This window comes from Lepus europaeus, chromosome 16 (genome assembly GCF_033115175.1).
Source record: "Lepus europaeus isolate LE1 chromosome 16, mLepTim1.pri, whole genome shotgun sequence".
NCBI lineage: Eukaryota > Metazoa > Chordata > Mammalia > Lagomorpha > Leporidae > Lepus > Lepus europaeus.
The window spans coordinates 78,628,443-78,655,417 of record NC_084842.1 but is presented as its reverse complement, the minus strand read 5'-3'; the positions used below and the strand labels follow the sequence as shown (position 1 = coordinate 78,655,417).

The window sequence follows — 26,975 nt, the reverse complement described above, 5'->3', positions numbered from 1 at the left end:
TCCCAACCAGTGGTTCACATTAAATGCTCACAATGGCTGTGGCTAGGCTATGCCAAACATAGAAACTGGGAACTCAATTCAGGTCTCCCATGTGGGTGGCAGGGACCCAACTGATTGCACCATCGCCTGCTACCTCCCAGGGCCTGCATTAGAAGGAAGCTAGAATTCAGATCCAGAGTTGTGACACAAACTTCCATTCCAGTGTGAGATGTGGATGTCTTAACTGTTAGGTCACATGCCTGTCAAATGGCTTTCTTAATGAACTTGGATATTAAGTTAGTAAAACACAACTGAATTGTTCCTAAAGTAGCAATTCAAATATGAGTATTCAAATACCCAGCAAATATAAGAATCAGCTAACTTTTTAAAAATAAAAAAAGGGAATTTTAGTAACGTGGAATTAAAAGCAGTTAACAAGTTGTTGATCTAAAATAATGCCAACAGGAAAAGGCAAAAACCTGACATGATTTCAAAGTTTTGGATCCCACTCTCATCTGCTTTCCCAGGAACTTATCAACGTTTCTCATCTGCTTTCCCAGGAACTTATCAATGTTTCACAATACTTTCCCATTTTCTTTTTTTATACACTATCCATAGCAAATTGATTAATTAAAAGCTCCAGTTTTTCATTCATCCTTAAATTCACTCTTAGCCTTAGAATTTTAGCAATATTCTCCCATTCTGTCTAACCTATGTGAGGTGCTCTAATCAATGGGATGTTGGCAAACATGATGGAAGCTGAAAGATGAGAAATTGCTTGGGCAAACCTGCTGGATGTATGCGAGTGGCACATGAAGCAGACATAAGCTGTCCTACCTGATAGCCAGTGAACATTAAGACAACATAAAGGAGTCCAATTAAGGCTTACAACAATTGTCCTAGCTTACCTCTCAGCCATATACATATGAACAAAATATTTTAAGCTGATGAGTTTTGAGGTGGTTTGTAATGTAGAATTGTTGGGGCAACAGATAAGAGACATCTCTTCTTAATGCTGGATATTCACCATGACATTTAAACAAGTGCAAAATCTCTCATTCTTTATAAAACAAAAACAAGACTTCACTTCATCTTTTATTTTTCTCAAGTTAATATTTTTAGAGGCAGAGTCCTTTAATTATCTTATACTTGCTATCAATATTTTATTACTTTGTTTCCTTAAGCTACTCCAGTTCTGCTCCAAGAACTTTCATCCTATGAAAACAGCTCCTACTAAAGCCAATGACGATTCTTACATTGACAATCCAATGATATTTAGTTCTAGACATTTTGCAGCAGTTAACACTGTTGACTATTTTCTCTGCTTTGGACTTGTGCCTCCCTAACTTTTCATATGACACTCTAATCTGTAATGTGACTATTTGGAAATAGGGGGTGCCTTTAGGTAAGGTAAAATAAAGGCATATGGGTGAGGCTCTAATCTGATAGGACCAGTGTCCTTATACAAAGAGGAGGAAACACCACAGAACCCTAAGTCAGTGATGACACAACTAGAGGTGGACATCCAGGAAGAGAACCATTGCCAGACCTCAATACTGGACTTTCTACTTTAGAGTTGTCAGCAGGCAAATTTATGTTGTCATGCAATCTGTGTGGCAATCCAATGAGACCAAGTACCCTTTCTCTCTCTCTCTTTTTTTTTTTTTTGACAGGCAGAATTAGACAGTGAGACAGACAGAGAGAAAGGTCTTCCTTCCGTTGGTTCACCCCCCAAATGGCCACTATGGCCAGTGCACTGCGCCAATCTGAAGCCAGGAGCCAGGTGCTTCTCCTGGTCTCCCATGCGGGTGCAGGGCCCAAGCACCTGGGCCATCCTCCACTGCCTTCCCGGGCCACAGCAGAGCTGGACTGGAAGAGGAGCAACTGGAACTAGAACCTGATGCCCATATGGGATGCTGGCGCTGCAGGCGGATGATTAGCTTAGTGAGTGTGGCGCCCTCCAGTACCCTCTCTCTTGAAATTCATTTCTTTGGGCTTTAGAGACAAAACACATTACTAACTTTTCCTTTTGCATTGTAAGCCATCCTACTCTGAATAATAACGTTGGAATTTCTCCAGGATGAGTCTCAGGCTTTCTTTTTTCTTATTTACATGTTTTTTAGTTATCTTACTCCATAGACTTTCAGTCATCAGTAATATCCTAGATATATCAACTCCCAGCTTATGTGTTCTTCAGAAAGGATATCCTTGACTATACATCCTAAAATATCTCCCCCCTAGAAACTTCTTCTATCACCCAATTTCACTAAAATTAACTTATCACTGCCTTATATTTTCTATTTTGTTTTTTCACCACTAAACGAGAGCTGAGGTCTTATTTAGCACTTTATTTATTTATTTACTTTATATTCAGCATTTTAGTCTCGATACTTAGCATATACAAAGTTCACAGAAATTTATCAGAAGAATGTGGGATTTCTGTTTCTGGCCACAATGAAGCATGAGGACTAGATTTAACCTCTCACTTTGAACAACTCTAAACATACAAACTATATGAGATAATGATGTTAAGACACTGGAAATACAGGATAACAGTAATCTCTCAAAAAAGAGAAAGAAAGGAAAGAAGACCTAAAAACTGTCCTGGCTTACTGCAGATAGTTTTCTTGCTGTATTACAGGTAATGGAAACAAAGAAAGATTGGAAATATTCCTGAGTTGAGGAGAGTCTGGAGCTCTGGGTGCTCAAGCAGCCATTTAAATTTAATTATAGTTTGCATTCCTACCAGCTTAAAAGTAAAATCTTAACACACTGGGCATTTCTTTAGTAGGGTGCTCAGGCGAGTATTGGTTTGCTTCACTAGTGGGGTCAAATAAGTTCTAGAGTAGTGTTTCTCAACTTTGGCACAATGACATTTGGGGTCAGATAATTCTTTATTCTAGGGGCTGTCTTATGCCCTGGCCTCTATCCATTTGATGCTGATGGAACCCCCTAAATGTGACAATCAAAAATGTCTTCATACAATGCCAGGTACACTCTGTGGGACAAATCATCCCTACCACTGTCCAAGGCTAGATGCTATATTGGCTCTATATAGCAATGCTTAAAAGCAAGAGATGAAAGAATCCAAACATCTCTCTCAATGAGTTAAGTGTCCTAGAACAAAGCTCAAAACATTTAAAGCATTTCCAACACACACACACAAACATACCCCAAAACAACACAATCAGTACATAACAACGTAAAATGTATAGTATCTGACATCCTATCCAACATTACTAGGTATGCAAAAAGTAGGAAAACATGATCTGTATAGAAGGGGAACGCAATCAACCAATAGGAACAGATAAAGAAATAACACATTAAAACACATGTCTTTTCAGGTACTTAAAAATTACTTTTAAAAATTTACTTTGAGAAGATACACACACGTGAGTGCGTGCACGTGTGTGCGTGCACACACACACACACCATTCCCATCTGCTGGCTCATCCCTCAAATGATTGCCACAGCTAGGGCACCAAAGTAGGGACCTCAGTGTAGGTTTCCATGTGGGTGGCAGGGACCCAATTACTTGAGTCATCATTGCTGCCTCCAAGGGTTCACATTAGTAGAAAGCTGAAATCAGGAACTAGAGTTGGGGATCAAACCCAGGGATTCTGATGTGGGACTTGGGTGTCCTAACTGGCATCTTAACCAAAAGGCCAAACACCCCTATGCAGATATTTTAAATATAACTCATAAATTCAAGAAGTTTAAGAAAGTCTGAACATGACAGTGAGAAACACAGCAAGTATCAAGAAGGATGTTTGAACTTATGTAAGTGATAAATTTATGAACTAAAAAATATAATTATATTAGCATATTATACAATGCCAAAGAAATGATGAGTGAACCTAAAAAATGAAACAGAGAAAAAAAATACCTTGAGGGACCAGCGCCATGGCTCACTTGGTTAATCCTTTCCTTGTGGTGTCGGTATCCCATGTGGGTGCCGGGTTCTACTCCCAGTTGCTCCTCTTCCAGTCCAGCTCTCTGTTGTGGCCTGGGAGGGCAGTGGAGGATGGCCCAGCTGCTTGGGCTCCTGTACCCGCATGGGAGACCAGGAGGAAGCACCTGACTCCTGGCTTCGGATAGGCACAGCGCAGGGCATCACAGCCATTTGGGGAGTCAACCAATGGAAGGAAGACCTTTCTGTCTCTCTATCTATAACTCTACCTGTCAAATAAAAAAAAATGCCCCCCCCCCGCCCCCCCCCCCAAAAAAAAAACAAAAAACAAAACTTGAACAAGAATGAGAAGTGTATCATTGATGATGGCTCACAACAAATGTGATTTAAATTGCAGGAGTGGAGAATGGAGGACAGAAATATACCCTTATTTGAAGAAATAATGGCTGAAAATTGTCCAGATATGATGAAATCCATAAACTCATATATCCTAGGTATTCAACAAATTCCAAGCAGAGAAAATATGAAAGGGGCCATGCCAAACCCCTTTAAAACCAAAACCAAAGTGTTGAAAAACAAGGAAAAAAATAAAATCTTATAAGCATCCAGAGGGGGATAAGATACTTTAAATATTGAGGAGCAAATACAAGAATGACAGTAGACTCATCTTCAAAAACATCACATGGCATTAGAAAAGACAGTGGAGCAACATCCTTAAAGTACTAAAAGAAACATGGACAAATTAGAACTCCATATTCAGAGAAAAACAAAAGTGAAGTAAAGCCCTTTTTAGACATGCAAAGTGAAGGATGAATGAATTAATCACTATAGGAGATGCTAAAGGAAGTTTTATTCAAGCAGAAGGAAATATCACATGGAAATGTGGATCTGTAACAAGATGATTAAGAACATCAGAAATGGTGATAAAAATACTTTCCTATTTTAAAAATCTTTTGGAGAGGTTACTGTGTAAAGCAAAAAAAGTAACAAAGCACTATAAGGCTGTAACAGCTATAAAAACAAAATGTATGGCCACAATAGTTAAAAGGTTTGGAGGAGGAAATTGTTGTAAACGTCCATGAAGTGGTATGACATTATTCAAAGGTAGAGTCCAATAAGATAACAATGTATAGTAGAAACTCTACACAACTGTGCTTTAAAAAGCAAAATAATAGCGTAAATAGAATGAAATGTGCTCTACTGATCCAAAAGACAGCAGGAAAAGAGGGAGCAAATAGATAACACAAATAGAAATAGGAAAAAAAAACTCATTTAAATTCAGTCATATTAAAAGTCAACTAAGTGCAAGTGGTCTACTAAAAGGCAGAGATTTTCAGATTAGATAAAAAAGCAAGCCTCAACTATGAGGGGTCTTAAAAGGTTCATGGAAAATGTATAACATTAAAAAAACTATGCGTGAACCTCAAAATTTTTTTGTAGCAAAATAAACTCATGTTTTGAATTTTTTTCTCACAAATTTTTTGGAGTACTCTCATATATGTTTCCTAAAAAGAAACACACTTTAAATATAAAGACACAATTAGCTTAAAAATGCAAGTCTTAAAAAAGATGGAAGATTGTAACACTAGAGAAAGATAAGTTGGAATAACTACAGTAGTATCAGATAAAATAGATTTGAGAGTAAGGAACATTTCCAGGGATAAAGAGGTTATTTCATAATGATAAAGGGGTCAGTTTACTAAAAGTAAATAAAAAGTCTAAATGTATATACACCTAATTGTAAAATTAAAATACATGAAGCAAAAGCTAATGAATTGGAAAGAGCAGTAGAAAAATCCACAATCACAGCTGCAGAATTTGACACCCTTCTCTCAAGAGCATATAGATCAAGTACGCTGAACACCATTAGGGACAGTGAAGACATCAACTTGCTGAACTGACATTTATAGAACACTCACCCAACAGCAGCAGAGTATACGTTACTTTAAAAATATACACAGAATGTTTATTAGATAGTTTTGGTTAGATTATGTACCATGTATCTCTGTAAGTTATTATAAAGTATATTTTACAACCATAACAAAATTAAATTATAAATCAGTAACAGAAATCTATCTGGAAAATCCTCCAACATTTGAGAACTAGCCCACACACTTAAATAACTTATAGGTTAAATAAGAAATCACAAGAGAAATTAAAAAATACTTAGCATTTAATGAAAATGAAAACACACCAGAGAAAGATTTGTTGGAACTAAATGAGCTATTCTGTGAAATTTATCAGATTATATTAGTAGAGAACTAAATATCTAAACACCAGTAGTTCTTAAAGTGTGGTCTCTGGATCAGCAGCAGAAGCATCACTTGGGTTCTGCCTCATATCTGCAGAATACAACTCTGGGCAGTGCTCACCAAATGCTGTTTTAAGCAAGCTCCTCTGGTGAGTCTGCTGAAGTTGTCAAATCACTATTCTATAGCAGAACAGCTCTCATTTGGGCTATCACAATGATCCCCGCTTTCACTTTTGCTTTACCCCATTCATTCTTCACAATGCTGTAACAAAGATCTTCCAGAAAGCAAAATCTGATGATAGACCTTCCTCATCCATTTCACCTTAAATCTCTACTCACGGGAAGCAACTAAAAGTATACCAACTTATCAGGGCTTATGACAACCTGCATTGTCTCCAGTCTTCCAAAAGTCCATGGAAAAGGTGTATTATACGTAAGAAAAACTATGCATGGATTTCAAAATCATATTGTGCCCCTCCAAAATTTAAAAACAATTCCATTTTCCCACATTTTGAGGCACCCTTGTATTCCTTTATTGTCCCAAGTACCACCATATTTGACATTATGCCTCCCGTTTCTCTCTTGACTCGAGACACACTAGCAATTTCTTCATTCTCTAGCCTGCCAAGAATCCCAAAAACATGCAATATCACCTTCTTCCTGGTTTCTGTGCCACTTGGGCAGGTTAATTCCTACCCATCCTTTACTACTCAGCTCAATGGCCATTTCCTTAGGAAAGTATTTCCTCACTTCTCTGACTTGACAAAATCTCCCCTCTGATAAATTCTCATAGCACCACATACTAATTGAGAGCTTACCATATTTGTGTAATTATTTATTCAATGCCTGCCTCTCCAATAAAATGTGAGGGCAATGGCATTATCTGATTTTGTGCCCCACTATTTCCTATGTGTCTAGCATACTGCTTTCCAGAGGAGACAAACATTTTTGAATGAATAAATAGTGTTTAAACTACAGGTTTTAAATATCTTTGTGCTTGTATAACAGAACTAACAGCAAACAAAGGAATTTTTCCAGGTTGCTTAGAATTAGATGGAAGAAAAGGAAGCCAAGGTCCTGTTTAAAATAAAACAAGGGGGTAAAAAGTGGCAATATATTATTCAGACACCTACGCTGCCTTTTAAAAAAAATTCAACTCTAGATGATTTCATTAGTCTTAGCATAATGATAATCACAGAATGTTCAGCTCCATGACAAAGAAAACTTTTTCTTGCCCAAGAAAAATGAGAAGAAAAAATAGCCGGCAGAGCTGAACTGAAAATTATGAATTCTGTAGTAAAATAAAGGAAGGAATAATGAGGAGAAAAGAACATTTGGATCTTGAGGTAAGAATGTGTCATGATGTAAAGTACTGAATTCAGTATCTTTCTAATATGTGGTAACAGCGGGTTGAAGGAGAAAAGTATCACCCTTGCACTTACCTCAGATATAGAAAGCAGGTCTGCAGTCTGTAGGCAGAGAATAATCACTTATAAAACAGAGTAAAAGTGGTGCTCGTAGCTCCCCCAGCACCATTCTACTGGATAAAGACATATATTACCCACAGAAATAAAACACAACTAACATGTCAAGTCATTGTTCTGTGTTGGAGGAGGGAGTGGATGGGGTATGTTAAGGATGAACAAGAATGATGTTAACCTGTTTTTCAAAAGCCACTAACTTATTTATGTTTTTTCCTAGCTACCCCACATTAAAATTGTAGTGATATAAACAGGGGCCTGCAAACTTTCTCTGCAAAGGGCCAGGAATATTTTGGACTTTGTAGGCTTTACAGTCTCTGTAGCACAAAAGCAGAATGAGGCAATATGTAAGTGAATGAGCATGGCAGTATTCCAATAAAACTTTATTTACTAAACAGGTCATGGGCCACATTTCCTGATTTAAAAATTAATCCTATGTTTGAAAATATTCTGTAAATTTACAATTACTAATATGGTAATCATGTTATTTTACTTCAAGTTATACTAGTTCTGTTCCCAAAATAAAACATGATTTGAAAAATCTTTTAGATAAATTCTGTGTTTCTTTGTAACTCTAATATATAAAACGATGCCTGGTACATAAAAAGAAAAGTATCTAAAGTTTGTTGAATAAAGTGAATCATTTTTTTATGAAAGCTACTGGACAATCAGTAAAAATGTATCCTCAACACTAAATAAAGGTTGACAGATCAATGGGATATAATCAAGAAATGCTCTAAGAAAAAAACATCAAGATGATCAAATTAGCTGTTTTATACTTTGAGTATTATAGCAAAAGTTAGAAATTCATCTCTTAAATTAGAAATTAGAAAATTATGGGACAGAGAAAAAAGTCAACTGTAAACAGAATGAATTTTAATTTAAAAATTCCTGGTTTCAGGCCAGCTCTCTGCTATGGCCCGGGAGTGCAGTGGAGGATGGCCCAAGTGCTTGGGCCCTGCACCCGCATGGGAGACCAGGAGAAGCACCTGGCTCCTGGCTTCGGATCAGCGTGGTGCGCCTGCTGCAGTGCGCTGGCGGCAGCAGCCATTGGAGGGTGAACCAACAGAAAAGGAAGACCTTTCTCTTGTCTCTCTCTCACTGTCCACTCTGTCTTTAGAAAAAAAAAAAAATTCCTGGTTTCATTAAAATAACAAAATCAAAGTTTTAACAATTTTACTTATGGCATTGGCAATTTTCAAGGAGGCAGTATGGAGCCCATAGAAAAGAAGGGCATGGGGCCAGCACTGTGGCATAGTAAAGCCACCACCTGCAGTGTGGGCATCCCATATGGGTGTGGGTTTGAGTCCTGGCTGCTTCACTTCTGATCCAGCTCTCTATGGCCTGAGAAAACAGCAGAAGATGGCCCAAGTGCTTGGGCCCTTGTATCTATGTGGGAGATGTGGAGGAAGCTCATGACTCCTGGTTTCAGATTGGCACAGCTCCAGCTGTTGAGGCCATTTGGGAAGTGAACCAGAGGATGGAAGACCTCTCTCTCTCTCCTCTGTAAATCTGCCTTTCAAATAAATAAATAAATCTTAAAAAAAGAAGGGCATGATCATAAATTAATTTTCATATTAAAATACCCATCTTCATCTCATCCAGTTCTGACCAAATGAAGACAATGCACCTATCCTTGAGGAGAGACAGTGATTGAACATGTTTTCCTAAATCATAGTAAGTTTTTTTTTTAACATGGTTTGTAATACAGAGAGTAAAGCCTTCCAAGCTGACTGCTATCACAGTTATTCCTTTCTTAACTCAACATGAAAAAAAATCTAATATACAAAAATGAAGCACACTTATCAGAATGTAATCCTCTGGCTAAAAGGTATTTACCATAGTGTTCTTTCAATGCTGAATGTTAATAAAGCACTTACAATTTAATTTTCATGACCTTAATTTATATGCAACAGAAACAAATCTAAGATATAAGTAACTTATATTTTATAGTCATTATATCCTTTGTGGAAGTATCACAGTATCACAATAACACATAGTCTAACTCTAGCAGGAAAGTACATAGAGCAGGGTTTCCAATTATATTCCCCACATTGTATCTTTTTTTTTTTTTTTTGACAGGCAGAGTGGACAGTGAGAGAGAGAGAGAGACAGAGAGAAAGGTCTTCCTTTTCCATTGGTTCACCCCACAATGGCCGCTGCGGCCGGCGCACCACGCTGATCCAAAGGCAGGAGTCAGGTGCTTCTCCTGGTCTCCCATGCGGGTGCAGGTCCCAAGCACTTGGGCCATCCTCCACTGCCTTCCTGGGCCACAGCAGAGAGCTGGACTGGAAGAGGAGCAACCAGGACAGAATCCAGCGCTCCGACCAGGACTAGAACCCGGTGTGCTGGCACCGCAGGCGGAGGATTAGCCTATTGAGCTGTGGCGTTGGCAGACCCCCACATTGTATCTTGTGTGATATAGAAAAGTTGCAATATAAAAATGGTCGGAGGCATGTAATTTCACATGCTGTTGGGATACCTTTGAATCAATAAGAATTAGAAAGAGAACTAAGCATTTCTCAATCTTATTTGGTCACAAAACTGTTTGCACACAGAGCATCTTTAGGGTCTAGTGTAACTTAGAACCCATCTTTGAATGCCTGTGATTCCAGAGGTGACTGAATTACCTGGAAATATTTTTATATCACAGTTTTTTATTAAATGACAACTGTGATATTGAATAACATTATATGAAGAAATTCTAAATTTTATACAATAGTATCTAAAGATATTCTATGCAAATTTCAAAGAATATCTTGTGTGCAATGTTAAAAATGTGGTAAACATTCATAAGCAGGAAAAGAGGATGCATGGTGAGTCTTGGTGTTAAGTAGTTGAAGGAGTCTATATTTAGTATCACCAATCATAATCTATGTGAAAACCGGAATTCTGAATGGAAAACATATTCAGTCATTCTTGCAGACAGATGAGAAAACAGAAGAAACTAACAAATTGAACATTTTTGAAAGTCAGCTCAAAAATCATCTGCTGCAATTGGTTCTTCACATACTCCATTTCCTGTGCCTCTCACTCTCCAAATCTATCTTGTGTGTTAGTATCAGAAAAGATTATCTAGAACTCAACTCTGATCATATAGCTTCTCGCTATTCTCAGGATGGACATTCTTGGCTCCATCCTTTCATCCTTCTGTTATACCACCTGGTGAACCCAGCCACTATTAAATCTAATGGTCTATCGCTAGGCTTTCATACTGGCAGCAGAGATAAATCCATATAGTTCTCAAATGCTATATTTTTGAAACAACTACTTCAAACCTTATACACATTACCCAATACCCAGTCCCACCAGATTACAGAAAATGGATCCTAATATCTCAACATCTGCCCACAAAACCATCACTTTTCATTCACACAGATTGTTTCTACTATCCTTTAGAGAAAAGTGACCCTTCTGGCCAAGGCAGATTTCTCTAACAATGCTGCAGATCCTATATCCAATAATCATAGCTGCGGCATCTCTCCCTTTCCACTGCTTTCCATCTCATTTCTGTATCTTCAATTTTTAAAACTTGGCTTTAACCCTTACCTAGATACCTCTCCATCTCCTCTCTTTTCACAGCTATTTTTAGTTTTCTGTGCTCATTTTCTTCCTTTCTTTTTCTACATTTACTCATCTAATACTGAATGTGACTTTTGTTTCCCTTAGTCCACAAAAGCTGCTCTCTCTCAACTCATCAAGATAACCTCAGTGGCTATATAATCAAAGAACCACCAAAGGGTCTATCTTAACTGACTTCTTATCAACAATTTACACTGTGTCTTTTCCCTTCACCACACTACTTAACCTTTCTTTTTATCTCTTGAGTATCCTCTTCAGTCTTCTTTTGTGTACATCTTTTCTTTTCCTTGTATCTTTAGGGCTCTGAGGTTCCAAACTTTCAATCTTACAGAGTAATCTCTTCCACTGTCATGGCTTAAATTACTTGTTTACTCCTAAATATTTATCTCAGTCCTCTTTCCTGGGACAAGACTTACATTACCAAACAGCTTCCTAAACCTCTTTTCTTGGTATCCCACTAGCTACCTCAAATCCATTCTAAAACTAAACCCTGTATGAGTGTTCTATCTCAGAGAAATTTACAAGGAACTCCCCAGATGTTCAAGGCAGACACCTGGATATTATCCTTTACTCTTCTACTAAGACACTGATTTTCCTTCACAGATCTCTCTCAAATGTATTTTCAATTACTGCTATTATTGGGCTTAAGAGATATTTTTTTCCTCAGTAACTCATGATCTCACAATTTAGACTATGCTTTCCTCACTTAGACACTTTTCCACCCCCCCTCCCAATCCATGAATCTTATTTTATGCCTCAGATCTGATAAATCAGTATTCCAAACAAGCCTGCTCTCTTGTCACTTAAATTTTCCACATGTGGTTTTCTCTGCCTGAACCATTCGTCTTCCAACTTCTAATACTTAGGCATGCTTCATAGAAAATTAATTTTTAAAAAAATATTATGTAGGATCTCTGTCTTTAATGTGCTGTACACTCTTATTTAATGCTATAACTAGTACTCCAACAGTATTTTTTTTCACTTTGTGTTGCTATATGGGGGCAAACTGTTGAAATCGTTACCTAATATATACTAAACTGATCTTCTGTATATAAAGAGAATTGAAAATGAATCTTGATGTGATTGGAAGGGGAGAGGGAGCGGGAAAGGGGAGGGTTGTGGGTGGGAGGGAAGTTTTGGGAGGGGGAAGCCATTGTAACCCATAAGCTGTACTTTGGAAATTTATATTCATTAAATAAAAGTTTAATAAAAAAAATACTTAGGCATGCTTCAAGCCTCAGCCTAGATGTGACAGGCAGAAAAGCTTGCTTAATTCCCTAAATCTGGGTTCAGCTTCCCTCCTGTGTGTTCCTATAATCCATCCCTCTCTGATCACAGCACTCATCCTTGTACAGGAATCACCTATTCATTTTTGCATCCCGCAAGAAATGGTAACCTTCATTAGAGTAAAAGCCACAATTTAACCATTATGCCTCCTTCAAATGTATCTTACTGAAGTCATACAACACAATCTACTTATTGAATAAATAAATGAAGTAGCTCTTGTCTTTTAACTTATATAGAACTTCAAAAGAATCTTTCAAAGCTTCCAAGGTGACTAAGGACATATTGTAGGCACTCATTAAATATTTGTTGAACTAAGAATAGGACAAAATTGCATTTTTTATAAGATTTACATGTTGATATACAGTAGTACAAATGCGATGGGGTATAAATTTTAAAATTCCATTGTACTAAATGTATCTGAACAGTTAATCTCAAAATGTACAAAAACATGTTTACGGTAGAAGCAAAACTCTCATAGGAAATATTCCAAAATTCATTATATACATCTCCCTAGGAAAGAGTTTTCTAGAAAAGTCCTATTACTAAGTCTCTCAAGTATCCAGTCACTAATTATTCTATGAAGAAAAAAAAAAACATATATAAACTAATAACAAGACTTAGTATAATTTCCAAAAAGGCAAAAAGTATCAATGAAATACTAAGAATGAGAAAAAAATACTTTAAGAAAACAGTTACAGATAAATACAACAAATATTGCTATAAATATAAGTTCATAAAAATAATATCCTTATTGATTAAAAAAACAATGTTAAAAATAAAGAAGGAAAGTTATCAGCAAAAGATAAATAAAACTAAGCAGAACAGGGAATAGTACTAGAAGTTTTTAAAATGAAAAAGATGAAAATTCTTCATGACACTAAAAATTTTGTAAATACCCCAAAGAAAATTTGAAATTATTTTGAAAAATAATTAGGCATCTTCCACCTTACTTTTCTAGGATGATCCCATATTTAATGGGGTGAATTATATTAAAATATGCTTTGCAGTTATTTCTTAGAAGATACAATGGCTAAGAATCTTGAAGGACAAAATACGGTTCTGTTGTTACAATGAGTAAATCCAAGTTATTTTTGGAAAACAGTAAAAGTATGAAATGAGGATGATATAAAGAATTAAAAATGAAACTTCACATTCTATTTTCCACTCATGACAGTCTTTAAAAAATATGTGTGTATATTTTCAGGTAGATTATAGTTTTTTTTAAAATCACCACGAGGTTTTTAATTCTGACATACTGGTTATAGTATTATTTTTAGTTATCCTGAGGATAATAAAGGCCATTCTTTTCAGTTTTGATTCACCTTTCAAAATAGACTACTACACCTCTAAAATTTTAATTATTGATATTAGATATTTGAACTTTTAATCATTACATATAGGTATTACTGAAATGGGTGTTTTAAAGTTATTCAGTTAAATAATTGAAATGGGGGCATAAAATCATTAATTTATTAAAACTCTTGAATTTAATAACTGCTTTTTGATATTTAACATAAGACCTAATACTATTTAGTTTTAAAATAAGTTTCTTAAGACAGCAGAATTAACTCCCCCCACCCTAAAATATATGTAACAATGCAATCATATGACAACATATTCTTAAATTTCCAAATTCAACCCAGCATGCTTTCACATCAAAAAGTAAACAATCAGCAATCCCACATCTCCTTAATATTTTGCATTATCTGGCAGTTATTAGTAGGCACAGAGTTGGAAATGGCGCATTCGCATCTTATTTTTGGTAAGTTCTAAAGTCTCCTTAGGCACCAATGTCAGGTCACTATTAGCTGGGTAAAGCAATTTCCGTTTGCATTCTGAAGTTATCATTATATAACAATAACTTGTGCAAGACTCAATATAGCTTATCTGTGGAAAGGAATTCACATCCTTACATCTGTAGAAATAAATTCTACTTCTAGGAAAAGAACTATTAAACAAATCTAATTTATTGAAAAAAATTATATTATATCACTCTTCAAATAAGCAGTCTCAAGGTGATTCCAAAGCAGTACCAAGGGCTATAAGAACTTGATTGTGGATGTGAGTCTGACAGCCAAGGATTACGTTATAGCAATTTAGCAATTAAATAGTTATTCTTTTCTATACTGGTCTCAGAGTTATTATCAAGAGAATAAATACATACATTGGCCTGTAGTGATTAATTTTTAGTTATTCACTTGGTCATCTTTATGAAAACTTTATTAGATTTATCAAATGCAGAAAATATAACTTTAATATTAATGATATATTTTAAAGAAACTGTCTATACTAAATATGTTTTTATGTCCTTGAAATTCTGGATACATTAAGAGGTGGGGAAGTACACTAGCACATTTGGAAACACCTAATTACACGAGTTTCATACTAGGTGCCAAGAAATCAGGTTGTCCAAATATTTTAGAAATAAAATTGAACCACCTGCTCTTTTTCTATCTGTTATCTTGTACTTTACTCAAGGCACCTACAATGAAACTTTTTAAAATTAAGTAGAGAAAAACTTACCTAGTTGGGATTTTGAAAAATAGTTTGCCATTTGTCCACTGTTGCAAGACTGTCGTTTATGTCTTTTTGTTGAAATTTCTGTGGTCTTCCAAGGTGGTCTTTTTCTTTTGTTCAATTTGCTAAGAACTTCAGAACTATCAGGAGGATTCTTGTCAAAGCTAACAAATTTACTTAATTTACTATTGTCAAGCTGGTCAGTGAATTTATCATTTGAAGGACTATTTGCTTTAGTATTTTCTATTTCTTTAGTTTGCTTTTTAAAAGAATTCTGCCTAGCAGAATGGGACCTTAAAGTAAAGCGCTTTGATTCTTCTAAATGAGTCTGATGATTACTTCCACTGTCAATAGATTCAGGAGAATAAATGATTGTATTTAGTTTAAAAGTATTTCTGTGCTCAAGATAGTTGATCTTCCTCAAAAATATCCTACAATCTTTTAAAGTTTTTGACCTCCAATTATTTGAGCATACACTTCCTAGTCTTGGTTCCTTTTCAACATCTTTTTGGCTGCAATTTGTTCCATTCTCCTTTGCTTCTGACTTAAATTTACTCTCTATATTAGAATGTGTTTTAAGGTCAGGCATTGCCATCTGCTGCTGCAAAAAGTCATCCCTGATCTCAGGTGGCACAATACACGGATCATCTACTGTATTTTCCCCTTTGAGTGGGATGTCAGTATTTGTCCTCCCCCCAGTCTTACTTAAAAACTGATTCTGGCATAAAAATCTTAAGTTCCTCCTTTTAGAGTTCCAATCAACTGTTCTGTGGCTGTGCAGCTTACCCTCTCTTCTCCACCTCTCATGGTGTAACCCCTTAAACTCAGTTCTTTTTAATCTAGCTAGTGTTAAATTACTCTTAATATTCAAGAGTGGAGAGCTAACCATTTTATGTAGTATATGCAACTTCCCTGCTGACTTTGAGGGAGAAGAGAGTGCAAATTTTTTAAAGTGCTTTCTAAAGGGGCTGTTATTAAAATCAGAATATTTGGTACCTAATTTAATTCCCCTGGTATTTATTACTTCCAAAGGGTTTCGAGCATTTGCTTTCCTAACTAGTGAAAGAGATTGTGTTTCTGTTGTTTGCATAAACCAGGTAGAGAGTTCATTCAAATCATACTTTTTCTGAAAAAGCATTTTTACAGGTGAAACTTCAAGTTCTAACAGACATGTTTCCAGAGGTTTTGCTATTTTGAAATTATCATTTTCAGCATGTTGTCTTTTTTTATGAACACAGTTTTCAGCCTCATCTCCACTAACTTGTACCCAAGCATTTGTTATTTGCTCAAATCTGTTGTTTAATTCCTCTAATAAGGAATCATTGGAAGTAGATGTAGCCCACCACCTGAGCAAAGGGTTTGATGAAATTACAGGGTCCAAGGAGACTTCTGAAGTGGATACTAAATTATTATTGTCCAAACACTTTTTTGCATTCCTTGAATATCTAGTTCCTGGGGTAGCTTTTGAAGCTATTTTTATCCTTGACTGCCTATTTTTTTTCTTCTGACTTTTACCTTTCTGCAAATGGAGCTTGTATGACTTATGAAGTACAGAATTTCTATAAAAAAGTGAACTAGAAGATGCTAATGAATGTAAGAAATGTAGAGATGGTTTTCTGTCCCTAATAGAATGTCTCAAAGGTATAGCAGCAACCATACTTTTTGATCCATTCTTACATGTGTCAACTGCAGTGTGCCTTACGTTATCCATCTTACTGCATTGTTTATCAAACTTTTCTTCAGGCAGAGCTTTTTCTAATATAGTCTCCTGTTCTAAAGGAGGTAAGCAGCTGCTAATACTTACTTCTCTTTCCTGAGGTGAAATTCTATTAATAGTCACAGAGATGCCAGAGATTTTCACTTTTGCAGGCCTACCAGGCTTTCTAATTATTGCCAATGGCTTTTGATTTGGTCGAATAATGTTCTTGGAAGGCTGAGGTATCACAGACTTGTTTTTGATAGGTCTAACATATTCAAAGCCTGACTCCAAGATCTCACTTTCAGTAGTCAAACTTGACATAGCACTTACCCTTTCACTTAAGTCAATTTCATGTTCTCTAATATTTCTGAGACTATTATATTCAGTTGGAAACTCAGCAACATTATTTAAAGACCTAATATTGCTTTTGTTTGCATTTCCTTCAGAAACATGTCTTTTAGTTCTTCTTGACCTGCCATAAATAACAGTTACTATAATACTCTTTTTGTAAATACCTTCCTTTACTTCTGATATGAGAGATTCTGAGCTCTTTCTTTCAGTATTAAAGGACTCATTTTGGCAAATGGTGATGTCTGTCTGATCAATTTTAGGCTTTGGTGGTCTTCCAATTGGTCGCTTAACCTGTTTCACAACTTGGGGACCTATTTTTTTAGGTCTACCTGGTTTTCTTTTAAAAGATGAATCAATAATAACACTTGAATTTTCCTTACATTCTTCTTGTGGCTTATCACTTTTTATATCATTAATAAACATTTCAGAAGATTCTGCAGCTGCTTTTGTACAATTAAATTTGTTTAATTCTCTTTGAAGAGTGTCATTATCATAATGTTTAGAACCATAATTTTCATACTTAGCATTTGGGATATCCTCATTTGTTTCTCTTTTTTTTCCAATTCCATGATGTGTTATACGTTTTTCAGAAGGAACATCAGCATTTGATTGAGAAGTATCAACTGAAGTTAAAGTATATTTGACTCCTTCATTGCTTTTAACCTCAGATAAAAACATGAGTTTAATAGGGCTAGAATAGTTGGGTACTGAAGAGCTTTCCACACCTTCATATTTTTTTGATACATTTTCATCATTGGAAATCAAGCCACCAATATCTGAAGTAGACTTTTTCAGATTATCAAGTCTTTTGTTATTTAAATCTACTGTAGGCATACAATGACTTTTGATAATATTGTTGGATGTTACCAGAGACTTTGTTAAACTCTGCTCTTTGCATGTCACTCTACTTAGATTAAGATTCATATTTCTCCCAGCATTTTGGTCTTTACCAACAACTTCTATCACTTTCTTAGATGGTTTATATCCTTCTGATAATGACTGATTATTCCAAGACTTTCTGGCCATATTTATTGTATCTTCCAAACGTTCCACAACAACTTGCAAATTAGAACTCATTGCAATTTTGTTTAGGTCTATATTGTGTGAGCTTTCAATCTGAATATTTTTCACAAGTTCTTTTTTTTTTGTGGATTCGGATACTCTTTTGGCCTTAGGAGATTTTTTGAAAACGTAATTATTTGTTACATATATAGAATACCATCCTGGAGGCACAATATTTCGTTTAGTTCTGTTTAGAGCTCCAGGAACATCACTTCTCAAAGGAGTTTGAAAAGTCTCTAATTTTGGATTCTCCCAATGATTTTGCGCAATAATTTTTCCAGTTGTAGATTTCTCTTGTGACTTTCTTATGTTCATTTTCTCAGGTGAAGTTGCTTTAAAGCTTTCTGAAAATGCATCAAAAGCCAAGTTAGTTTCTAAACTGCGAAGAGGTAGTTGCAACGAATGTAATGCATAATTTGGTGAAAATGTTGTTTCTGCATGATTTTTAACTTCAAAGCTTTTAGAATTTTGTAAACAAGGCCCCTGGCAATGGCAGAATTCTTTGTCCGATGAAAATATCTCATCACTGTGCATCGATTTCCTTGAATTTTTTTCACTGTATTTTTTTCTAATAAAACTTTCATCAAGACTAGCAAGTTCTCTTTTTATCTGTAAAGACTGCCTTCTAAACATGGGTGAGTCGGGAGAACTGTGCATTGCAAATAAGGTTTCTTGACGCTTTCGAAATCTTGTCTGAATAATTTTATTTTTTACATTTTCATCATGTTGACTCAGTAATTCCATAAAACTGTAATCACTGGCCTTTGCATTATGCAAGAGAGAGGTTATTAAATCTCCCAACTTGAAATCATAATCTGCATTACAATCACTGCTAGATAATTTTATAAGGTTTGTTGTATCTGTGGTTTCTATTGATTTTAATTTTTCATTAATGCGATCCATTAAATCTTGAAAAATGAAACCAGTTTCACCTTTTTCATGATTTTTGGTACAATTATTGCTGTCATCCAAGAGCAAAAAATCAGAGTTACTTATTTTTTTAGTTTTATATATTTTACCTTCATGATCACACTTGTTGATGCTTATTTCTGCTGGTGTGAGAGATGGAGGCTGGTTAATATTTGTTTCAAGTTTGTTATTTTCTAAGCCTGAAAGCTCTGAGATGACATCCTTTAACTTTTCAGTTCCTTCAGTCTGTACAGGTGACAATGGTGGGGGTGAGGGACTTCGAGATCTACAAAGATCTTTAAGACTTACTGAAAGATCACACAATTCCCTTGACAGAAGAGGACTATGAAAGGTGGATTTTGTAGAGTGAACGTTTGGTAGTGGTCCAGAACAGCACCTGTGAGAATTATAACCATTTGCAATTTCTCTATTCACTACTGTCTTAATATGTTCAACAGTTACAGTTTGGCAAGATAAACAATGTAAATCTTTAATACAGACTGGCAGAGGCCCTAAACCAGGGCTCTGTCTTTCATTTTGTAAACACCCTCTTTCTGCCAGTCTGTATTCACAACTACAGAACAGACTATGTATATCATCTTCAATTAGGGGCTTTTGAGATTCTGAAGACACAGAACATGATGCATTACAACAAAAAAGAGAAGCAGCACTCTGCTCTTGGACTAGACATTTCAACATAGCCAAAACTTGTTGCTGGTGATGTATGCACAAAGATTCCAAAACTTTGCTTAATGCTGATTTTCCTTTTTCCATTTTAGTAGCTTCCTCTGATTTTGCATCAACAGTTGAACTAAAAATAAAAATCAAACAAAAAAAATGAATTACAGCAAAAATACCATCATAAGGAGTCATAATTTTAACAGAGTTGAATAAAAGATATTTTGGTACTGCTGGACTCCTGACTCCTATAAAAACTGCAACAATGACATCTTCATTATTGTTTAGGAAAAATGTAATGAAGCACTGATGATAATTAACCTCTTGTGATGAAGTTTAAGAATTAATATAAGGCCCTAATTTTGCAGAAATATATAAGCTAATGATTACACATGGCTATAATTATATATTAGTAATATTTAGTGTCTTGATTATTAAGAATATTTAATGGAAAGTGCTTCAGGAGTTACCATTTTTATCAACATTTTATAAGTTATTTTGATAACTACCAGTCAAATTAGTGCAAATATGGAAAAAGATGTAGAAGTATAAAATCTTTGTTTAAAGTAATTTTTTAAGGCAGTGAAAATGAAATTAATAAAAAGAGAACTCTACATAGTCACAAGGAAAATTAAGGGATTTAGATTTAATATAAATAACAGAATATCTTTCCTAAGATTAAGCTGCAGGCATTTTAACCTAATAAAATAAAAAATGGAAGCTATTTAAAAATGAAATCTACTCTTAATTGATTTTAAATACTAAAGTAATTACATGAAACTAAAGTCATTACATTACTTACCTAATTATTAAATTTCAAATGCTGGAAAATGCCCCTCTGCAGAAACTAACATATATCTAATTTAACTAAAACCCAGGAATGCTTATCAACCAATTACAGAAGGCTACAAAAATATCTTTTTAATCCAATACCAGCAGCAAGAAGAGTAAAATCCATTAAAAGAATTCTGTTTCAGAAAAGTATCTATTTTAATTAAACATATCACCAAACTCTGTACATGAAAACAGCCTTTCACTTGTGATTTGTTATATTTGTTGTTGTTTATAGTTCCTGGTTTGTCGAAATTTTATTTTCAGTTGGAATTGAGATGTTGATTGTAAACTGCCATTGAAAAAATTATGTTGCTAACATAAAGACTATTCTCAAATATATTAAAAATCCAAGGATGTTTCATTTAAAACAAAAAGTGGAATTAATCTTTTTATTTTACTCCCTAGAACTGGCATAAACTGTTCCAAAGATAGAAGTATTCAACATTTCATTTAAATTTATAAAATTATGCTATTTGAGTAGCAAAATTATCAAAGTTTGAACATTTGATTAAACTTTTTAAGAAAAAAATTTAACTTTACTAGATTCAACCAACATTTCACTAAAACTAGCAAATGATGTGACATCAAGAAGCTATAAAAGTGAGAAGAGATGTGAAATTACAATACAACTTTTTATGTCCACTGCTGCCTACACATAGATTAAGATAGGACATTACCCCAGTTCCTTTGCCTTTTTGAAAATATTTTTTTTTTGAAATTTTGTAATGGTTAGAAGTGTAAAATGATGTAACTGACGCTCAGGATTCAGTATCAGAAAGTTAAAAAAAAAAAAAGAGAAAAAATCAAGAGGAAATGTTAACTATAAAATATTAAGATAAAATTATACTCTTTTCCAGCAAATTAAAAATTAAAATTTTCACATAAGCAAAAGAAAATAAAAATCTTCTAATAAATGTATTTCAATGGTTTTTCTAATAAGTGTGTTTCAATGGTTTTAAGTGATATTATGACCTGTTAAACATGTTAAAATGAGAACTGACATGTTTCTTAGAAAAATATGCTGCACTGTATTGTAAAGATCAGTATTATTTGTAAGTTACTGAAATGTTCAAAGGTTTCTGTTAATAATGACAGATAACAGTAGAAATATCAAGGTGTCTGGTGGTAAATAATCTTAAAAAAGTTACAGTTTCAATGTGATTAAACTTATTATGAAAACCTCTCAAGTTTTACAACCCTTTTCTGATATTCCAAGGTTTTCTATAGTTTTAAGAGTTTTTCTGATTCACTTTATTACCTTCAGGAATGGAATTTCAAAAATATCACAGTGGCCAGTATTTAATTCTATATTAATAGCTTAATAAATGTATCTAGATATTAAGATGAGATTATATTTTACGGATCACATATGAGATAAGTAAGTTCTCAATAAGTTCTATAATATGCTCATCTGGCTTCAGATTTCTTGCATGTTAGAATTTCAAAGAAAAACCTACCATTTGAGTAAATAGTACATGTAAGTCTCCAATCTAGAATTTATTCTCAAATGATTACAAAAAACTTCTAAAACTGTATTTCTCATATATTCCTTGTTTTAATGGTTAAAATTTTATTTTTTCCACTTTGATTTATAAACCAACATATCCTGCCTACTTCTTTTTGTGCTTTACTATTCATTTTCCCCATTAGAAGCTTGTTACTGAAATATGTCTATGGAAAAAGTAAATTTCTAATACTGATTTTAATAAAACTGCTTCCTAGAGGGAACCAAAGAAGTCAGTATAGTCAGGATTTTTCTTTTCACTTTTTTGTTTTTGTTTTACTGAATAAGTAAATCAATCACACACCAACAGTGCTGTAAATTTAAGTGCAAAAGCATTGAAGTGCTTTACTACAAATTACAACCTAGAAACACGTTAACTGAACAATTAAAATTCATACAATCAGATTTAGATATATAACAACACAAGGTAGGAACAGAATTACAGTACATTTACAACACAAGACAGATACATGAATTCATTAGAAAATATTGTAATAAATAATTCATGAATTATAGTGCAATTGATTTATGCATAAATATAACTAATTGCCTAACAATCAGTTTATATTAACAAAATCTGTCAAAATCAAGGCAGCCACAGAGTTTTACTAAATTACTGCGACAATGGAAATACTGCAATTAAAAAACAAATACAAGTATTTGTACTGTAAACAACTAAAAAATCAGTCTCACTAAAGTTAGTATACAATTTAATATAAAATTGTCATTAGCTACCAGAAATGGTTTAAACAACTTTACTGAGCAGTAGTTTTCTAAAAACAGAGGCACTGTTTTTTCTTTTCCTTCTTTTTAAATTTTAAATATAAAATACTTGAGGAACATTCAAATAAGTAGAAAGCACATACGGGTTGCTTTCACCTTCATTAAAAGACTGCTGAAACTGGATTTTTCAGAAAATTGTCAATTAACAAGTAGTAACTGGTAACTAAATTTATAAAGTACTTTGAAAATTTAACATAAAGAACATCTTAATAGAATCACTGGGTAGAAGGGGAACCCATAAATTTCCCTGCCTTTCCTAGTTTGTATAATCAAAAAGTTAACTCAATAATAGAAACATCTTGTTTCTTTTAAAAGTTATGGGTTGATCATTACCTATAAACTATCAAAAAATATTTTAATTTACTATTTCTGACCAAAAATAAATAATACAAGTACTAAAATGCTGTAAATTAATTATAACATTACCTATAAAACTACTGATCACTGTGAAGTCAATAGCAAAATGATCCCTGATTTATGAATCCTGTAAAGTTTTTGGTCAGGTCATCTTTTAAATGATATAAAAGTGTTCTGTAAGTTTCCCTTTACTATAAACTTCTCAATCAATTTATTAATGTAAATATAGTGTGAGGAATAAAAAATACAATATAAACATTATGTAATGCAGTCAAGCCCCCAAAGTTCTACAAGTAAAATTCTGTATAAAGAGGTCAATAAAATTGTTTTGAAATATTTACTTTACTGTTAACTTTGTTTTTCAGTGGGGGGGGGGGAGGAGGGGAAATATATTAAATAATCCAAGTTCTGGCCCTCACAAAATATGGCTTAATTCTTTAAAAAGAAAGATGACCCTGACATCTGCTGTTTTGTAATCTATTATGTATATTTTCTTGGGGGGAAAAAAAAGAGCAAGAGGATTCATACCCTAGTATGCAGGTAACATTAATAGCTGAAGAGGGTTCAGTATAGATCTCAGAGACCAATTAGCTACTTAATTGTATAGTTTCTCACTCTTCAGTTTCTTTAAACATATATAAGCAGTTTTTCAGTTTAATAGCTGAAAATCTCTTTAGTATTTTATGTATATGTGATTATTAAATACACACAAACACAAGTGTAGAAACACAAGTATTTGACAAGGTGCACTTATTTTTTTTAAATTCAGCTATTGTTATTCCTTTTGGATTTAGGAAAACTGGCTTAGAAAAATGATTAGAACCTGAATTTTAACAGAGAAAAGGGGCACTCAGGAACTTTGAAAATATAAAGCAAATGCTCATTCTTTATATAGAGGCACATGCTTTATAATACTTTACAACTGAAACTGCATATTCCATAAATCCAACATGGATACTTTGACTCATACTTTTTAAAACTGCTATATAAAAATCACTGGTCTCTCTCAGGAATCTAGTAAAAGTTAAAATGCACTGCCCAGCTTCTAACTACCCAGTTAGTAGAGAGTTTACATTACTGAAAGTTCAAAACAGCTTCAGTGTTAAATATTTGTAAATCTATTCAAGACCCTGAACAAACTGCAAATTTGGTTATTAGCAAAATGATAATGTATCGCCCACCAAAATGAAATCTGTAATTCATTTTGATAAACTGAAAATGTTTTGAAATGTCACAGCAGCAAATATATTAAAGTTACACTGAGGTTTTTCAACAGGAGTGTGTCACAATCCTTAAATTTTAAAGTAGTCATAACATCAACTAACCAGCACATTTAAACCAAAGTTACCATTCTCAAGCTTTTTCTGTGCACATTATAAACATGCTCTAAGTTGCATTCCAACTTTCTTTTCTAACCTTACACATTAGCTTATTTTTCAAATGAAAAACAAAGTTAAATTATTTTAATAATTAAATTTAAATTAATTTTTGTTCTTAGTATTCCATCTTATATTAAAAGATTCTATAGCTGCTGGGGTTAACTATGTGTCAGTTTTTTCTTTTAAAAGTATATACCTTATAAACCCCAACTTCCTGCTAAATCAACTAGTAAATGATAAATATTAAAATTTCATTATACATATCCTTTAAGGTTTTCTTTTCTATTCCTGGGGATGCACTTGAGTGCATTTCGTATTTTATAGAATGCACTGTAGTGTACTAATACTGTATATATTAACGTTTCTTAATATGGAGTTTTTTTATTTCAGATTTGATTGTTGTTTGACATACTTACAATAAATGTAAGTATGCTATATAAAATGTTTACAAACTGTTAATATCATATTTCCATTATAAGATGGTTCAACTGAATGGCTGGAATGGTCTTTCACTAATAAAAATGTTTCACTTGACAATTACTTGTTTTCCCACAACGCTTTATGCTATTGACTACTAAAGAAAACCTGAATCTTTTTCACCTATTTATACAAGGATTAAATACAAACTACCAGAATTAAGTAAGCAACTATATAATTCTGTCCACAGTGAAAACCCTGAATAAAACTTTTTTTTCAAAAGGCATGTAAGTGGTTTTTGATCTGTAAAATTTCATGTCTCCTGTCAGAGTGAGCATTTGTAATTCCCACATGTGTGTATATAGACACACAAATACACACCTGTGCACATACACACACGCAAATACACACACACACATACATTTTCCTAACCAGTAATCTACACAGGCTTGCTGCTGTTTTTGCAGCTGCCAGTCCCTGAATCTGTCATATTATATAACCCAGTGTCTGGTAATCGTAGTTTCTTCTTCGGAGGAGTCTTCAGTGTTCCAGATCTTTCTTTTACCTTGTATTCTAAAGTGCTGTGAGGTACCCCATAAATTCCTTGTGCTTTGGAAACACTCATTTTTCCACTCATTACCATTGCAATAGCCTCTTCCATTATTTCATGATCATATTGCCGATAGCGGCCACGTTTTTTCCTGGGCTGTTTGTTATCTTTTCGATCCAATCCATCTTCAGTATTTTCAGAGGTTCCATCAACTGTTCCATTTTTAGAATTAAGACACAAAGGAGAGAGGTCCCCATGTAGAAAGTAAGAGTCAACACTTGAGTGAGTTACAGGCCCAGAACATTCTATTTTGTTCTGTTTAGGGAGTATATTTTTCAGTTTTTGGAGAGCTGATCCTTCTAGGACTGAAGAGGTTTTAGAAACTTGATACATAACATCCAGCAGACCAGAACCATCAGGTTGTGATTTTGAAACAGAACTTACTCGGAGCTGAGGAATTTTTAACTGTACAGTAGGATTTGAAGTTTCATATTGAAGGCTTTCATTTTTTTCTTTAAACTGAGTAACCATTTTCTGTAGAGTTAATTGATGGAGGTAACTGGAAGCTGTTGGGAATTTTAATTCTGAGGTTTCAAGTAGATTGAGTTTACTTTTTTCTGTGCGCTCTGCTTGAGCTCTTGCCCACAGGGCTACTTTTTGCAGCACTGCGCAAGTTTCTTTACTGTCTTTGTATGAGTAACTATCATTGAAATCTCGAGTTTTGTTTTTAAAAGATGCAGGCTTCCCTGCTGGTAAGGCTTCTAAGTGGAGAAGTAAAGTTTTTTGAGGTATGCCATAAAGTATGCCTGCTTTATTTATGTCCAGTGCTCCAGACTGAATGTCTTTCAAAGCTTTTGAGAGCAAACCATCTGCAAACTCAGCACTTCTTTCCACATAGTCCTCTCTGTTTCTGTGTAGTCTCCTGGATGGATGGAATGAAACGATGGTAAACTGATGCATGAGAGACTCTCACACAGCTATGGAAGGGGAGGGTCCACTCCTTTATTATACTCCTTGCTTAGGTAACATCACTGCTTATGACACTTTTAAGTCTGTGAGATGTGGTAGTTACTCCTTATCAAAGCAAACGCTACCGTCCTGGTAGGACAATGTGTCAATGATAACGGTGGCCTCAACAGGCAAACCTTCCAAGAACATAAAATCCTAACTCAGTATTTGTAAAAATATTCTCATGATGTTGCTATTCCTCTGTAAGATGCTTGCAGAGCAACACTTATAATTTTTACTTGTACAATTAGAGTTCCATTGTTAAAAAATACCCAAATCCTAAAGGAGTTTTTGTTAGTAGAAACGTGACGTTACCGCTAAACAAGTAATAAAAGAGTCAACCCCTTTAAAGGAAATTTGTAGCAGCAGGAATATTTCCATACACAAACATCCCATATTTCCACAAGACTAATGACTAATTTTTCTCTAGAAAAAAG

At 34.3% G+C, this 26,975-nt stretch overlaps 1 protein-coding gene across 11 annotated transcripts in view; it reads right to left on the bottom strand.

Annotated features, from left to right (window-relative positions):
• Positions 1–26,975, bottom strand: part of LCORL (ligand dependent nuclear receptor corepressor like) — a 228,293-nt gene that overhangs the window by 11,182 nt on the left and 190,136 nt on the right. For 2 of the 11 annotated variants that reach the window (XM_062213072.1, XM_062213073.1), the window contains one exon: positions 13,639–19,839. The exons of 3 other annotated variants lie outside the window; for them this stretch is intronic. In XM_062213072.1, the coding sequence (XP_062069056.1) occupies positions 14,994–19,839 (4,846 nt within the window). In that variant the 3' untranslated portion in view covers positions 13,639–14,993. Of the gene's footprint in view, positions 1–13,638; positions 19,840–22,513; positions 26,453–26,975 lie in introns of those variants that run through there. 6 more of the 11 variants (XM_062213069.1, XM_062213071.1, XM_062213070.1 and 3 more) reach the window with 5 other exon arrangements.